The sequence below is a fragment of the Chaetodon trifascialis genome, chromosome 5 (genome assembly GCF_039877785.1).
Source record: "Chaetodon trifascialis isolate fChaTrf1 chromosome 5, fChaTrf1.hap1, whole genome shotgun sequence".
Classification (NCBI taxonomy): Eukaryota; Metazoa; Chordata; class Actinopteri; order Chaetodontiformes; family Chaetodontidae; genus Chaetodon; species Chaetodon trifascialis.
In genome coordinates, this window is record NC_092060.1 from 19,512,104 (window position 1) to 19,529,752 (window position 17,649).

At 42.2% G+C, this 17,649-nt stretch overlaps 1 protein-coding gene across 2 annotated transcripts; it reads right to left on the bottom strand.

Moving 5' to 3' along the window:
• Positions 1 to 1,638: 1,638 nt before the first annotated feature.
• LOC139331674 (centromere protein F) lies at positions 1,639 to 17,336 on the bottom strand. Of its 2 annotated transcripts, none has more exons than XM_070963288.1 (17): positions 17,253 to 17,336; positions 16,896 to 17,073; positions 16,343 to 16,539; positions 15,871 to 15,974; positions 15,523 to 15,584; positions 14,445 to 14,706; positions 12,275 to 12,468; positions 10,982 to 11,107; positions 10,659 to 10,787; positions 8,645 to 8,767; positions 7,958 to 8,093; positions 5,904 to 7,408; positions 4,123 to 4,950; positions 3,415 to 3,785; positions 3,216 to 3,303; positions 2,172 to 2,763; positions 1,639 to 1,764 (listed from the first exon to the last, which is right to left on the bottom strand). In XM_070963288.1, the coding sequence occupies exons 2-17, from the start codon at positions 17,055 to 17,057 to the stop codon at positions 1,646 to 1,648; spliced, it is 4,998 nt and encodes a 1,665-aa protein (XP_070819389.1). In that variant the 5' UTR covers positions 17,058 to 17,073; positions 17,253 to 17,336; the 3' UTR covers positions 1,639 to 1,645. The 2 variants fall into 2 exon arrangements, with proteins under 2 accessions (XP_070819389.1, XP_070819387.1); XM_070963286.1 differs by having other exon boundaries at positions 14,445 to 14,709.
• Between the last annotated feature and the right edge of the window lie 313 nt (positions 17,337 to 17,649).

Genomic DNA, 17,649 nt, shown 5'->3' on the forward strand with positions numbered 1-17,649 from the left:
AAACTGTATATCAATTTCAAATTAATCTATTAAAAAATCCACAGTGTACATACATGTGGGCTACTGTTGCCTACAACACAGTAGGAAATGTGCAAGCACAAAAACAGTTACATCAAGCAAATAAATTAAGAAACCAACTGAATTTATCTGTATATTCTACTAATAAAATAAAGCTTCAAATGCTAGTTTTTGGTAAACTCATCACAGAGCTGACCACTGAGTGCTCGTTAGTGTAAGACAGAGAAGCAAAGCAGCAGAAGGAGAGAGTGCAGTGTGCATCACCATACATGGAGCGGAAACCAATGCAGGTTAGACTGAGTCATAGACACACTCGCCCCTCTCTCTCTCTCTCCCACACACACACACACACACACACACACACACACACACACACACACACACACATACAGGCAGGAACATCAAGATGAGGACACACATGTTCATATTCACAGCTAATGTCTCTCACACACACACACACACACACACACACACACACACACACACACACACACACACACACACACACACACACACACACACACACACACACACACACACACACACACACACACACACACACACACACACACACACACACACACACAATTTTTGTAAACACGCTCCCTCTACTAAAACACATTCAAGTGTCCATAAATAAGCCACCTCAAGAATTAAAAAGAAGAAGAAAAAAAATATATATATATATATGTCACATTTTCACAACAGGCCTCTCTTGGCTTCACCCTTCTGAGAAACAAGTCAAACTTATCTCGATAAGCACTTGCTTAGAAAAGAATCAACTAGGCACTGTTTCATTCAAAGTAGACTAACCCATAAGTTAACTCGGAGTTACTAAAAAATAAACAGTCCCTTTGGAAAAGTGGTCGTTAAGTTCAACGTCAACAAACTTCAGTAAATCACTACCTCTGTTCCTAAAATACACAGCTGGGTGTAAAATGACAGCATTAGCAAAGTCTCCACACAGCAATTAGATAAGCTAGTGACCATTAAGACATTTCAGATCCACAGTGGGGGTGTTTATTCTGTCAGTCCAGGCCCAGTCACCTGCATGTATGAGTCCATGTATGACTGCAGCATGTTTTAAACTGGATCTGTGCTGGTTTTGAAGTGTTCAACTGGTGCTGGTGAATGGAGTGTCCCTGTACAGCTGCTGCCATCTGTCCCTGATGTTCACTGTCAAGCCACGGCAATCAGTTCTTTTCACCATATCCAGAGAAAATATTTCCATCAGTGATGTAGTCAGAAGCTTAAGCAGACAAAAAGAAAACAATAATAACAAAGGGTGAGTCTGGTGATGTCATTATTTTTTCTTATTGTTAACAAATCTTATCAAAAGACCAAAACCAACATTGAATTGATCCAACTGACACGTATGAATGAGCTGCACTGCTGCCGTGGTATGTTCTGTGATTATGATGAACATGAGCATTAGCGTTTAGGTTGGAATGTAGTTAAATATTTTTACACACCCTTATAAAAAGCTATTCAGAAAATGTACAAAATGTTAAGCTGGTATTTTATTACTCAACATCATTTTTCAGTGTCTTAGCTCTTGGGACTTCAATTGGAAGCCAGTTTTCTCAGTGTACAGCGACAGACTGTGGACGTTACCTGTAGCTGCGTTTCAATCCGTCTCCTCCTCTTCTTTCTGGTTTTTCTGAGGGGCAGGTACGACAGTTGTTCCTAACAAACCTCTTCTCACAATGTAGGGACATGAGGGACCACTGGGGATGTCTGCAAAACCTGCAGGACAGGAAGAGGGGGAGACAGGGAAATAAAAAAGAGGATTAGCAAACAGCACACACAGAAGGAACTTGTGTTTTCTGTGCAGAAAGTCACGATCAAGATTCTAATATTCAGAGATCCATGAACACTATTAACAATACAAAGATCATATCTATGGATCCAGTATTGAGACAGGATTGGGAAAATGTTTACTTGAACTTCACCAAGACTGGAAGCAGGGAGAAACTATGAGTCTAGCTCTATTAAAACTGAAAAAATATGCCTTCAAAAGTTGTTTGAGGATATTTTGGAAAACACTAGACGCATTTCTTGTTTCCAGTAAGTCAACACAGGATTCACGCTGTAATTCACGCTTGTTAAATTTCCTTGTTTTCACCCCACAGACTTACAGCCAGTAAGGTTACCTTTCATGACAACTTCCGGCAGTCCGTAGGGTTCATACTCTGTGTCGTCAAAGGCGGCTGACAGCTGTGTCCTGTTACGGCGGATTCTTTCAGCTAGGCGGGCTGGGTCAGCTGGGATGGGGAAGGAACCTGAAAACAACATCTTGTCTCCTAACCCTGCACCATCAGATAAAGGGACAGGAGAGACAGGAGGGGATTCCACCAACTCTTCTTCCTCCTCCTCCTCCTCCTCCTCAGTCTGTGTGTATGCACAGCGGACGTCAGATGCTGCTGCAGCACTGCGAGGATACAGACTCTCCTCTGTTTGACTGCTGACATTTTTCATTTCCGTCCTGACATCTCTGTCTGAGGGATCGCTGGTTGTGTTTATTTCACTGGCTGCTCTGCAGGCATCTGGTTTGGCCTCAAGATTCCCAATTTGACACTCTATTCTGGTCTGCTTTGGTCCTGAGACTTTGTCTTTGGTGACATGTTGACCCGTTTTCTCAGATGATATCTGGATAACTTCAGTATCACTGCCCTCTTTGTGTTGTGTTTGACAGCTACTTAACTGACGTAATAGGTTTATCTCCTGGTTTTCTTTTTCAGAGTCCTGAGTGAAGAGAAAAACACAACAATTAATCATCTTCTATGTGAACAAAAATGTGTGCCCAATAATTTTAAGTCAACCCTTGAAGGAAAACTATTTTCTCTAATTTTCCTAGTAAAGACAAGCACTGAGGGCAGTCAGATGGTTTGACTTTGATATTAAAAAAGGAAAAACAGTACCGCTGGTCTGTAAATTTCTAATAATAATTTGTACGCTTTTTTTTTTTAGAAAGAACTGTGTCATTTGGCACAAAACAGTAGTTTCCTTGAGAAATTTACAGATCTTTATAATTAAGAATAACTGGAAAAACAAATTCAGTCCTTACTCCTTCTAAAAGGACTGCATTTACTGAGCTACTGAGGGATTTCTACTCAAGTATTCCAGGAACGTTGACATAAAGAGGCTAAAACACATACAGTGGTCTAGTATGTAAGTGATTATTAAAAAACAATCACCTCGTCGATCTTGGCGGTATCCTGATAGTATTCCTGTGGTGTCTTTTTAGAGGGACTCTTTGGTTCAGGAAGGTTGCCGTGCTGCAGTCTTGTGATAAAAAAATAAATAAATAAATTCAAAGCATCCACATAAGAATCTATGTGCATCTATAAATGGTCACCTGCTTATACATCTTACATAGCTTAAAATGTAAGTTACCTGGAGAACAACATGCGGCCCTGCAGTTTGTTGGAGGAGCAGGAAAAGAGTAACTCATCTTCTCTGATGATTGTCACATGACCAGGGCTCTCCTGAACACCCAGGTAAGGTGTCTGAAACTGGGCCTGGACAGTCAGAGCCTGGCTGTGCATCCCTGGCAGTATGTGGACCAACTCATCAGTCTGCTGGTTTGACTGGGACTGTCTGACAGCAGACATCTGTTCCCGAACCTCAGACTGGTTGACTGTGTCAGGAAGGACCTGGTCAAATGTTGGGGCTGACTGGGAGGCCAGTCTCCACACAGCAAGCTCCTCGGCCTGCTGCTGGGTCTCCTCAGAGAGAGCCCGAACCTTCATGTGCAGCTCCACCACCTGGACCGAAGGGGAAGGACAGGACAGACTGAATCACACACACTTTCCAACTAAAACTCTGAGGAAAAATACAAAACTATATACAAGTCAATATTTCCACAGTAATTCTGATAACTGGGAAATTACTTATAAAACACCTGGGGGAACAGAAATCATATTTTCCATCACTGATGTAACATACTTCACATTTATTAAATTTAGGCTGTGAATTTCCCAGTGAAGATTATATATTTAATTTTCCTGTTTACATGACTAACTTAACAAGCTATCTAGTCACTCTTCAGTGAGACCTGTCCAATCATTTTCATGATATAAAGAGATAATCCACAATCACTACCTGTTGCTCTAGGTGCTTGATCTGAAGCTGACACACTGCCTCCAGCTCTTCTTCGGTCCTTGTAGTCCTCCCATCGTCCCTTTCAAATTCCCCTCCTTCATCTTGACTCCTCTTCAGCTTCTTCAGCAGTGACTGTTGTGCGTCAGTGGTGAGGTCATTTGGTGCACTAGGTGAACTCTGCTCAGCCAAGCAGGACAGAGCAGCATTTACTGTGTTTTGGCTTTGCTTGACTGGGTCATCTTGGTTTTCACTGTCAGTGTGTAAGACTGGGGTGATGGTGTCTGACATGGTCAAGCCCAATATTCTTTGTTTCAGCAGCTGATTCTCCTGTCGGAGGGCAAGCAGTTCCACAACCACGTCCGCTGCTCCTCCATCTTCATGTTTATTCTGAGTCTTGTCTGAGTCTACAGAGCCTGGATGCTGTTTCCCTGTTTCGCTGTCACTAATAGGTGTTGGCCTTTCAGCAGCAGATGTCCACATGTCTGGTTGGCTTACATCTCTCTGTGAATTAGAGTCACTGTCTGCTGGTGAGTCTGAAGTGAGGAAGGTGACAGACTCCTTTTCGTGGTTTGGCTGAAGCCCTGAGATCTCCACCAACCTATGATCTTTCACCTCTTCTTTTTGTTCTCCATCCTCCACCTGTTGAAGTTTCACCTCTTCTTTCTCTCTTTGGGCCTTGAGTGCATCCAGCTCTTGTTTGCAGCGCTGCAGTTCCTCTCCCTGGCTGAGGAGGGCACCTTCTTTCTCTTGCAGCTCACCTAGAAGGCCAGAGATGTGCTGACTCTGCTTCTCAAAGGCCATGGTTAGCTGCTGGGTCTGACGTGTCACCTGTGAAAAAAATAAAGGTTAAAGGAGAGAATGATAGAGAAAATGTCGAATTTGAACCTGTAATAAGCCACAACAGCCAAAGATTTACTGTGTTTTAAGCTACACAGCACATGTTTAAAAAGCAAGCCAAAGACCACTCCTGTTTGTGTTGACAAGCCTCAGAAACTAGTCTAGGAAAAATCCTGAGTGCATGCTGTAAAGTCAGTGCTGTACATTTCAATGATCTTTGCTATGCAGAAAGCTCAGGCCAGCTTACTGGATTCAGTGCTAGGAGTTTAATTAGCTTCCATCAGGACAGACTGGGGTTGGGTGGTAAAAGGGTTTATATATCGTGCAACAGCAGAAATGTGTTCACCAGTAGAGATCTGTCAATACCATTTCCACTGCGGGAGCTTTGCCTAAAGCAGTATTTACGTGCTGTCATTCACAGTGTATGCACTGCTACCCTGCTACAGAGCAAGCAAGCTGATGTGTTGATGACACTGCACAGACTGTAGCTTTTTGTACTTCTTTCTGCTTGTATGTGTATTGTTTGATTTGGCCTGGTCCCCTGGTTTCTGGCTTATTTCTCTAACTGCATTCTCAGGTAGTTTTGCTTACAATTAACAATGACATTTTACATCTGGCCATTATTATCTTTTTATGAGTTGACTACTTACGATCCATGTGTTATGATTCAGGGTGTAAAATAGTTATCTGCTATTTTTCCAATACAAATCAGCAGGACAAACTTAATGTAGTATTCTGTATATCCAAGAGTAAGAAAGAAGTGTTGCACACTCTGACTCTATATGCTTTTTACTTTCATTAGAAGAATGCGTTAGAACCGCAGTGTGTGACACTTTTTTCCTACTCCTACTCTCAAGTCTGCTTCCAGTGATCAGCACCACTACAAGCCTTGGCATATGTTACTTTTCTATTATATACTAATCTCTATATCCGCCATTATTTACCTGGCTCTGCAGGGCCTCCAGTTTAACCTGGTACTGGTTAGCACGTTCTGTCTCCTTTGCATTCTCCTTCTGTAGGCGCTTCACCTCTTTTGCCAAATCTGAGGAGGCAGGGTCATTCTTCTGAATGTCAGAAAGGGTCTCTCCGTGGTCTGGCAGGGAAGACCCAACCAGATAGTTTTGTCTGGTGTTTTCCAGGCCAGAGGCCACTTGAGGTGAGTGTTCAGGATCTATCACAGTTCGCTCTTCCTGGATGAGATCTGCTGTTGCCTGAGATACAAGCATGTTGTGTTGGTTGGTGGACTGGCAGAAGAGGAGGTGCTGCTCTGGTGAAGGGAGGAGCTTGTTGTCGCTGCAAACCATGTTGGAGCTGAGCTCATCATCGTGGAGAGTCAGGTACGTCACCGGGCTGTTGGCAACCCTGAGCTTCTCCTCTTCCAATGAGTCCTCTTTTCTGCTGCGCTTTAGTTCTTCCAATTCAGCTTGAAGTTCTTCTAGCTTCATGCTCAGCTCCTTCTTTGCATCTATGTCTGTGTTTGTTATTTGGTTCCTCTCCTCTTCCTCTCTCTTCCTCTCTTCTCGTTCCAATGCCAGCTGGGCCTTCACTTCTGCTAGCTGTTTCTTTAGCTGGATATTAAGCTCTATCATTTCACTTTCCCGGTCTTCTAGCGCTTTGTTTTTCTCCTCCTCATGCTCCTCTCTCTTATTCTTTTCCCTTTCCTCCCTTCCTCTCTTCATCTCTGTTTCCAAAGCAGCCATGGCCTTCCTCAACCTCTCTGTCTCAGCCTTCTCACTTTCCAGCTGTGCCCTCCATTCCTTATCCTGCTCGTCCTTCTCCACAGACTGGCTGGCATGTTTGCGGCTGAGCTGTTTGAGCCGGGTCCTGGCTTCTGTTTCTGCCCTTCGCTGGGCTTCCAGGTCCTCAAGTCGTCTCTGCAGTTCTTCACGTGCATCATGCAGCTCTGAACGCAGTGCAGCATTCTCCCTCTTGAGGTCTTCAGAGGCCTTGGCCTGGTCGGATTTGAGAGAAGGTCCCTTTTCAGCAGAAAGCATCAAATTGCAAACATCACCATCCATAGAGGTGTTAGTGGGCGTACCAGCAGCAGCGTGAGAGGAACTAGAGAGAACATGATCAAATGTGGAGTGTTTATTTGTGCCAGAGCTGTCACTTTCTATCACCTCATTTTTGCTCTTGCTCTCCTCATTACTCTTTCTTTTGTGTCCACCCCTTTGTAAACACTCAGAGTCTGACGAGATAAGGACAGTGATGTGTTCTGAGTCGATGCCTTCTCCTGGCTCTCTGTCAGAGGGGTAAGACGTGCTAATCTCTGCCCTTCTCTTATCCATGTCCTCTTCTCTCTTTTGCTCGGCTATGGTGGCAGCCGTGGGCCTCTTGATAGGAGTTGACGGTCGAGAATGAGGAGAATAAGAGGGCTGAGGGGAGAAACTCTGTGCAACAGGGCAAAACTGGACAGGTTGTACAAGGGGTGTTGGGGCAGCTTTTTGGTCTAGAGTTAAAAGGAGAGAGAAACAAACAGCAGAATAAGAGATTATTCTTTTTCAGACAACATATGCACTAAGAAATAACTCACTGGAGGAAACAAAAAAAATGTTTTTCTGTCTTCTGTATGAACACATATGCGTTACTGAAACAGCTAATTGTATTGATTTATGAAAATGGATGGTGTATCATTGACCAGCAGGGGGCAGCAGTGGGATAAGAGGTGAATTCACATGACTTGTACTGTACAACACAAAGTGATGTCACTTGATCATTAGGAATAAATAAATAATGTGCATTTTTTTCCTGCAAAAATTATAAATGAATTAACAGGGCAATTAATCAATTGGATGGAATCCACAGAGGAAACTGGTTTAAGCCCCTGTGTAAACAAATATTTCTCCTGCTGCTTTAAGCAAGACACTGAATCCCAACCAACTCCTGACCTCCCTCTAAAGGAGGGAAAGAGAAAAGAAAACCTCTCTAAAGAACTCAGTACATATCTCATGACTGATAAATCCATGGATTAGTCTCCCACCCGCAGCTCGTTCCTCACCCTGCAGTTCTTTGAGGAGACGAAGGGCATCAGCTCGCTCCTCCGCCAGTCTCCTCCCCTCCTCCTCCAGAGCTCTCTCTTTCTTCCTGCTCTGCTCCAGACTCACTGCCACACCCTCGGCCTCACGCAATGCTTCCTGATGCAAGGGTAAAAAAACATAAATGAGCTGGACTGAATGGAGTCAAACGGAACTAAGCTCTAAATTACACAATTAGGATTTAAGTTATTCAGGTATTTAATAGAAGTACTCAGATTAGTTGAGTAATCAGTTCGCACCTGAGCCTTTATTATCCATAACAGCGGTCTGCTTTGAGCTAGAATTTTGAAAGCTTGTCTGTTGACACCTGACATGTTTGTATTTGTGGAGCTGAACTTGGATATAAGGAATAACTCTAATGCTACACCTTACTGAAATACAATGATGCAACTGGATGAGTGCAGAAGCCACAAATTACTAATAATTTATTTACAGTTCACTTATTATCACAATCATAGACTGACATATGGCACATTAAAGTGTTTAAAAATTTACAGAATTCATTATATACTCACTGCTCAGGTAATGAATAATTGACACAGCAGACCCTGACTCACTAGATTCAGGACCATCACTACAACACACGTGTGTGTGTGTGTGTGTGTGTGTGTGTGTGTGTGTGTGTGTGTGTGTGTGTGTGTTTTATTTACCATTAGTTTGGCTTGTGTCTGTGTCTCTTTCTTCTGGCTCTCCTGCAGCTGTCCCTCTGTCCACTTCAGTTTCTCTTTCACAGTGTCCAATTCTTTATCCAATGCCTGCTTCTGTAGAGACAGCTGAAAGGAGGATATTATGACTCAGTACATGCTAGAAATGAAATCAAAGAGGACCGGAGGGAAAAGACAAAAGACAAAGATGAAGGTAAGCCATAAAAACGACAAAGAAGAAATAAAGAAATGAATGGTTGTGGCTGTAGGCACAGAAATCAGGACCACTGACGGGAACGGGAAGCAGGAGGGCAGTCAGTGATCAATAGGGAGCATTAGCAGTGTCTAACGTACTGTCTACCTCTCCGGGGAAAGTAATAAAGCCTAAACAAGCTGCTGGGCTTCCCACCAGTGCTTATTCTGCACACTTTACTGAACTCTTCATCAATTCTGTACATTATCTCATGTCATGGCACACATGAACAGGGTTACCATGACATGAGACTGCGTTATTGTACTGTGTAACATTACACACATTTACTAATCCAACTAATGGTTTCTTCGTTACTTTCTTCAGCCTTTTAGATCAACTATTCCTGTGTCTCATGCTACCTCCATGTGAGGTTGGAAATAGTAATTTGTATAATATACACAAGACAACAAACACGGTGGTTAATATAGCTCACAGTGGCATTTCAATGCTGGAGGCTTTGGCTTTTAAACACAGACTTCAGAGAAGGCTTTTGGGGTGGTCACTGATTAGACAATTTCTGCCACTAATACAGGCTTTCCTCTAAAGTATTTATTGATCAAATAATTGTGAGCAAGCCCAGAACAGACACTGTAGAGATTAAAGTGACGTTCATGATATATGTAGAGTTCTCAGTGGGTATTTCATTAGTATTGAGAGTAGCAGAGACGGTGTAATTTTTATTCCTGAAACAACTAACTACCACTCATGAATTATGTCTACATGCAAATCAAATCAGAAGATCATTTTTGAGTTTTCTGTGACCACAAACTTCTTGGAGAGTTCTGGTTTGTCCAGTTTCTCTGGAGAATTCATGCAAACATTTGTTCTGCACATTTCATACGTGATTTGATTCAACACTACTGTGACTCTGGTGTTTACTCTCTGTAGCTTTATCAGATATAAGAAGATAATATCTGTGTGGTTTACAAAGGGCTTACAATACAGTTTTAAGGGACACTGTGGGTAGATTGAAAGCTCATTGTTAATAATACACAGTGGCCAAGAGGTTCACCACCACTGAGTTATAAATTTGTATTATTGTTCTGCTGATAAAAAAAATAAATACCACAGCATTCTTTCCCTTAAAGGAAATCCAAATAAAAAGAAAAAAAAAAAATACAACACCATGTATTTAAGCACAAGCACTCTCCTCCTTCACCACCTGCAGCCATGCTTTCATGCCTCGCTTACTAAAACCTGGAGTATTTCTCACACACAAGTTATGAGTTTGTTTCACGCTTCCATAACCAAAGCATTCTGCACTGTCAAACGTAGTCACACGGTCATTACCTTCGCTGTTCAACCTTTCCACTGGGGAGAAACCAAGAGGAGAGGAGGGCAAGTGGAGAGGAGAGCGGCGGGTGTAGAGGGGAGGGGAAAACAGAAACACAGAGAGGAAGACAGTGAAAGAGAAAGCAAGAAAAAACAAGGAGAAAAAGCAAGCGTGGGAGAAGAAGTGAGATAAGTTCATTGACCTTTGGTACAAATAATATATGTCCCAGGAAAGAGAGGGGAGAAGGGATAGAGATAGAGAAAGCAGGAAAGAGAAACAGGAAATAGCTGAAAAAACAGAGTAGACATATGAGCCAAAATACAAACAGTATGTACAGAATATCATTTTGGTCCCCAGTTTCCAGTGTTGATGCAGATCTGTTTTAAAGGCATTATCTTGGCGAATGTATTTGCACGAACATACATATTAGAAATCTTGTTTGCTCTTTTCACGTGTACGGTTTTGCGACCTTGTCTGCGTATGTGCGTATTTACCTTGTCAGCCTGGGCCTGCAGGGCATTGTGGAGTGTCCTGGCCTGCTGGAGCTCCTGGTTGAGCTTATTCACCTCCTGCTGATGCTGCTTCTCCAGACACTGCCTCTCCTTCTGAAGCTCCATCAAATCCTGGGGGCAACACACAGCAAAAACATCTGAGCCTGTCTTTAACTGTACTGTGGTACGAATGTATTTTTTTAAGGAGGTAACTGAACAAAAAGCGGGACAAAATCTAAAAATCTGAAATGTTCCCTTAGTTCATTTAGCTGTTTCTCAAAGCATCTTTTTTCTCTCTCTCTCTCATCCATTTCTCTCCATCTCACCCTCTGATGCTGTTTCTCCAGCTCTTTAGAGCGTTGTTGGTGTTGCAGTCGGCTGCTCTCTGCATTCTGCCTCTGACACTTCAGCTCCTCTTGCAGCTGCTTCAGCCTTTGCTCAGCTCCCGATGCCTGCAGCACAGACCCACACCGAGACATTGCAATTACTGCAAAGCACATGCTTAAACACATTTGTTACATCATTTTCACTTTTTTACCTCCACCAAGAAGGTTCTGTTTTCGATCCGGTTTGTTTGTCTGTTTGTCCGAAGGATCATGGAAAAATTAATGGCCTGATTTTCATGAAACTTGGTGAAAAGGTGTAGCATGGTCCAAGGAAGAACCCAAGAACCCATTAAACGTCATGGGGTGGATACACAAATTATTTTTCAGTTTTGCTAACATTGTGAGGCAGAACAAATGCCAGACATCTTAAGGTCCAGTGGTGTAATTTTGATTCCTGAAACAACTAACTACCACTCATGAATTATGTCTACATGCAAATCAAATCAGAAGATCACACATCACAATCCCCATACCATACTCCTCTGGGGTAGCCTATACATGTTGCTCAAACAACACACAGAAGGCAGTTGTTATGAAGCACTCAGAGACAGTGGTTTCATGGGAGAATCGGTATAGTTGTGACACCGCCACAACTGTAACAATGCTTTTTTTTCCCTCACACTAAGCTGTAACTAAATGTAAATACACACATATCATGCAACTTATTATACTCTTACTGTCTGCAATAAACTACACTAGAGATATTAAGGAAAAATGTTCAAACTTGCAGCTTCACGAGAAGAAGCAACAAAATTGAGCATGAAGTTTGCACTTGCAGATTTGCATATCATACCATAGAAGAATGGACTATGGGCCATGACAGAGGTCTGCACGCTCCGAGTGCTCTCTTACTTTACCTTGTTTTATTCCTGTAATGCATTAAGCATTCGAACATATTGTTTACCTAAGGGTTAGATTTCACAAAATATCAGCTAGATTGTTTTACAGGGCAGAACAAAACTAGGCCGCTATTTTTCCAGCTCAACCTTCACAAAGACACTGATAACAACTGATTGTGATTGCAGTAAAATATTCACAACATGTTTGTCATTTTCAGAGAAGTCAAAGACAAATGTTTTAACATGAGGCCAACACCCATTTTGTTAAAACAACAGGGCTTATGGGAAATAGAGCATTAGCACTTGTTTAAAACACATTTAATCTCAGTAAAGCAGTAATAATAGTTGTAGTACCACCAGTTGTATCATTAGTAGTAGTAGTGTGTGTTCTTACCCGGTCACTCTCCTGCGCCATGCGAGTGTGTGCCAGGCTGAGCTCATCGCGGGCTCTCTGAGCACTGAGCTCTTTGGCGGCAAGCTCCTTCTTGCTTTGCATAATTTCATTCTGAACAGACTTCAACATCCCAGCCTTCGCACACAGCTCCTCCTCAAGGGCAGACACATGAGTCCGCAATGCTGATAAAGATTCTGGTGGATTGACCGGACACAGAAAAACAGACTGTCAGAAAAACTAATTTCTCCTAAACATATTTTAAGTACACCACTAAGATGATCTTTTGAGGCTTTTAAGACCACACCAGTGTCTGTTAATGTTCCACCTTATTTACTCCAAATTACATACATTTTGCACTACCCTGCATCTTCCGAGAAAACAATGGCCACAAATATAGATTTCATTGTTTAAATCAATATCTTTGAGGTAAATTAGAGTTATATCCATCTGAATCCTGGTAAAGGAATGATTTAGATGTTAAATGGGAGAAAGAAGCTGATTGGGTGGGAAAGAAATGACTGACAGAGAGACAACAGGGGAGAGGAAATTGTGGGAAAATACATGTTTTTTCCCCAAAATGAGCATTGACATTATCTAAAAGAATACCCTGGTTTCTTACAACTGACCAATAGTCAATAACACAGCAGGAACACAAGGTCAGGGTCTTCACAAAAGGGGTCAGTCCATACCCATTGGCTTATTGACACTCACAGCTGTTGCCTGTGGATGTCATGCTGCTGATTTCCAAAGTCAGGGATGAAATCAATTTACTGTCTGTCCAATATGTTGTCCTGTGTCTTTTTCCTGATCTATTAATTTCACAATGTTTTTTTTTTTTTACAACAAATTTTACATTTTACTGCTCAGCTGTTCAGTATCTACAATTATCACGGTCACCATCTTCACTTGACTTGAACAGAAAAAAATAATCTTTACTTAAGATTTTTACATTTACCATATACAACCCCTTCAGCAAATGTGACTTAAATTCTCATGTGATTTTAAACAGTGGAGAGTCGATTGATTAAAAAAACACAGAAGCAACAAGCCAGTGAAAAAGCACACCTAATGTAAACACTGCACCACCCCCACCACCCTCTGTGTCCCAGCAGCTAAAAGAAGCATTAATTGTTTGATGTTCAACTATCTCCTTCCTCCTTTAAACAAACACACACAGAATGGGGCTGAGAGAAAGAGGGGTGTTATGTCACAATCGTAAAGTGTACAAAGAGCCACTCAACATCATGAGGCTGGCCTGAGAGCAAGCAGAGGAGACACCTGCTGAGCCAGTGGTTTCTACACAATCTCTTATGTAACAGGTGTTGTTGACGTTATACTGAGTATATGAGATTCAGGGTGATCATATTGCTTCACTTATGCTGAGACAGTCTTACCAGAGCTAAAAGCTAAACCAAATCGGAAAACATTTCATCATTTGGCCTTACTGTTCAGTCCAAGGTCACAATAACAATACTCCAGCAAAGTGCCAGGATATCAGTCCTGATGTAAATATGGAAATTCAAGCATTTTTCTTTAAAGATAAAGGATAGCTGTATTATATATCGTCAGCAAATCCCATTAAGAAGCCCAAAATTAACAATTAAATTGATTCTACTAGCAAGTGTTGACTGTGTCACCCGAACCTGACATAGCTAACACCAACCTTTTCATTTCAGATCCTCAAAAATCCTAATTAGCTAACAACTAATTGTCATCTCCAACTGACCAGAATCTGCGATCTCTCAAAATTCAAAGCCAACTGCAGCTGAGCTTTTGCTAATGTGGGCCCCAGATGCTGGAACAGCCTTCCTATTGACATAAGGATGGTCAACAATGTTGACTTTGTAAACTGCATATGAAAACCTATTTGTGCTGTTTGTAAAATTCTGTATCAGGGCTGTGACAAACATCCAAAACTAAAGGCTAAATTAAGAAATAAGGGCCTGTGTCTCATAAGCAGGACTTAAGGCAGTTAAATGGATAACAGCACTGAACAAAACCACAGAACTGATGTGTTTACTTCAATCTATGCTGGGTCCCGGTCTTTCTTTGTTAAATTAAAAAATTATCCAGCTAATTTTAATAATCTTACATTAGCATGCAGGCTGCTGGGCTGTCTGTGTGTGTATTTTGAAACTGCAAATGGGCAACACATGACATCCCCACTCACTGTCTGTCTCTGTCCTGTAGTCCTTCTCCTTCCCACACACCCCCTGCTCCGACTGGACTTGACTAATAACATCAGTGCAAGGCGTCTGGGGAGAGGGCGGGGATCGTCTCCTGGCTGCTGGCCTCGAGTCATCCCGTTCCCACGGAAACGCAGCCAAGGGAGTGGAAAAGGATTCTGATTGGTCAGATGGATGGCGGTGGGGTGTGTTCTTGTGTTGCTGTCGTGGTAACGAGGCAGTGGCCACTTCGGAGAACTGGAGGCGCTGCTGAAGACAACGATTAGACAAAGAGACAAAAGAGGGTGTCAAGATGCCAAAGTAGAAAGAACATTTTAGAATTTACAAACAGCAGGGTTCAAGCCCCATCACTTAGACAGCATTTGACTGAAGAATGACTCACTGCTATTATAATCACGAGTTCCTGACAACATAAAAAAAAAAGTGTGTAAACTGAGGGAAGTCACAGATCAGGTGTGAGGACTACAGGTAAACTGCACAATTGACTTTATTTTTGACCTGTAAACAAACACAGTACACTATGATGAGTTTTGCAGTGTGCAAGAAGGTCAAAAAGTATAAATTGGGTGATATTCCAAACTTTTCTTATTGTAAGAAAATGGCATGAAAATACTAAAACCAGCAATAATCTGGCGCTGCTAACAAATATTATCTATCCAGCCAAAGCCTGATTATAGCTTATTCTTCTGTTCCATAGACCTCTATTGTTGTCCAAAGAGTATAAAAATCAATCAGTGAGTCACACTGTTCCAGTGGATGACAAGTGCCTTCATTAAGGTGAACATGGGTACTATAGTTTACTATAAGTTGAAGCCACAAACACAGTTCTGTTACCCAAACACTAACTGATGCACTGATCATGCAGCTGAAAATATTCAAAATAGTTTAATGTTTATTTAGCACTTCATTCTAATCAAATACTAATCAGTTGATCAGTGGAAGAACGGACAAAAGAAAGAAGGAAGTTCTGTTAACAGACATGATGTGAGCCAATTCCTTCAACTGCAGCATTTAACCTTAACTTTTGTGCATAGCTCAGCATTAAAACATACTGGTACTTACTCGGATAGGCGCCCGGCTCTGTCCTTCATCTCTATGCCCTGGCCTCTCTTCTTTTCTGCTCCCTACAGGACAAAAACACAGCATATGGACAGATTGGACTCAGTGCCTAATATCACTCATCAAAACTGAACAGAAACAACAGCAGTGAAGAACCCAAATGGTTTACCGACAGAGGAAAGAGCAATACAACAGTCCCCAGAGAGTGAAGGGTTGGGAGAGGAAAGAAGCTTAGGGAGTTTATTTATAACCTCTCTGCTCATTTGGGAGCCTTGTAGTTTTTCCATTTAATTTTCCAAACTATACAATGAAAAGAATAAACACAGGAGTCATAAAGTTACAGGACTGTACCATTGTGTTCCCAGGGCGAGGCTGTATTCCAGCAGGGTGTAGAAAACAGAGTGGTATCTGCTGACATGCTGCCGTTCTGCAGCTTCTCTAGCTCTGCCTCCAGCCTGCCAGAGAGAGGGGGATGAAGGAAAAACAGAGGGAAAGAGTTCAGTGTAAAACTAGCATCTTACATTAGGGATGGATTATTCTCAATTTTAAAACACTGCAGAAAATTGATTCTCAGTCCTCTGACTGTTAATGTTGTTGACAGCTTTAAGAGTCAGCTCTTTCAGTGGTGTCTGCTACAAATATCCAAAGTGAATTCGTTTAATAAATTGTATTTTACTGCCAAGCTTCATTTGAATAGTAGTTTGGTAACTGTCAAGGTAAGAAAAATCCTCTTCTCTTGTTCTTAATGAGACCCTACACAACACACAAGACCCATTAAAAATTGTGCAAATGACAGAGAAGCGAATTGTCCATTGGTCCAAACCTTTTGACTTCTTGGGTGAGTCTGTTGTTGACGGTGCGAGCAGCATCTAGTTGGCCCTCAAAAGAGCACACTTGTGCCTGCTTGGTCTGAAGCTCCTGGGTCAGACGCTCCCTGCTGGTCACTGCTGCCTTGGCCTCATCTTGAACCCTCTGGAGCTCTCTCTGCACAGAGTGGAGCTCCCCACGCACCTCCTCATACTAGGCAGGGGTAGGAAGAAGAAAAATCGAACTGAACAAATCCTGTACTGAGACTGAGTGTGCCAATGTACGGCAGAATTATATGTTATCAAATATTTATGCAACGCAATATCTACAACTGTTTGCCTCTTTTAACTGCAGTGTCATAGATAATGTATTGAGACTGGACTGTTGCTCTCAGGGCAGCCTATATTTCAGTACTACGCAACACAGCCTTTTAACAGGCATAATAAACCAGATTTTAATTGCACCTAGCTAGATAAGAATATGCATTTACTTCACAAACTGTTTTGTGGGGAACAGCACCATGTCAATGGAAAACCGACATGGCGATTAACAAAGATGGCTGCTTATACCTTCACAGTCTGTTTTTCGAGGCTAGTATGAATGTTGTCCAATTGCAGCTGTTTCTGCTTGTTTTCTCTGGACAGCCGCTCATGATGGACCTGTAGCTCCTTAACCTTTTGCAGGACCCGTCCAGACAGCCCCACTGTCCAGTCCTCTTCAGCCCAGCTCATCTCTTTCTGCCTGGGCCTACCAGGGTGGCAAAGCACAAAAAAAAAAAAAATCAAACATGCATTTCTTCAGGATTTTTAGCTTGCCTGCATTAAAACATTGTAAAGAAAACATTTCCTTTATATTCTGAATGGAACTTCAGAGGACTTGAGGTGGCTGATTGTGTTTGGCATCTATGAGACAATGTGCCAGCTGACCTGTCCTATTCCTGCTCGACAGATCCAGAATCAGACAGTTCCTGGACTCATGGGAGTCAGTAGCTGGTGTGAAGAAACTAGCAATACACAGTCTGAAACAAAGAGGAAGAACAGGTCTGTTAAGTAAGGTGCAGATAATTCTAGTCATTTTGTGTTTTGACAGACGATCCATTTCATACCACATATCTAAACATGTTCCACTCATCTGTATTTCTAATTGTGCGCCCTCTCTTGAATATGTTATGTTGCTAAGGCTTGGATCCCTCAGGGAGACACTGGTTGTCACCGCTGGGCAGCTGTGACTCAGTGTTTTCCAACACAGAGCGTCTGCAATGTTCCAAGAGCACTTCAAGTTGAAAATAAATCCCTTCTCTCTCAAACTTCTGCATCAACAGTT

Coding starts and splice junctions, on each gene's coding strand:
- LOC139331674 (XM_070963286.1), bottom strand. CDS start 17,057: ATGAGCTGGGCTGAAGAGGACTGGACAGTGGGGCTGTCTGGACGGGTC. Junction 11,108..12,274: donor TGGCGCAGGAGAGTGACCGG/GTAAGAACACAC, acceptor TCTGTGCTGCAG/GCATCGGGAGCTGAGCAAAG. Junction 1,765..2,171: donor GCCGGAAGTTGTCATGAAAG/GTAACCTTACTG, acceptor CCTGTCCTGCAG/GTTTTGCAGACATCCCCAGT.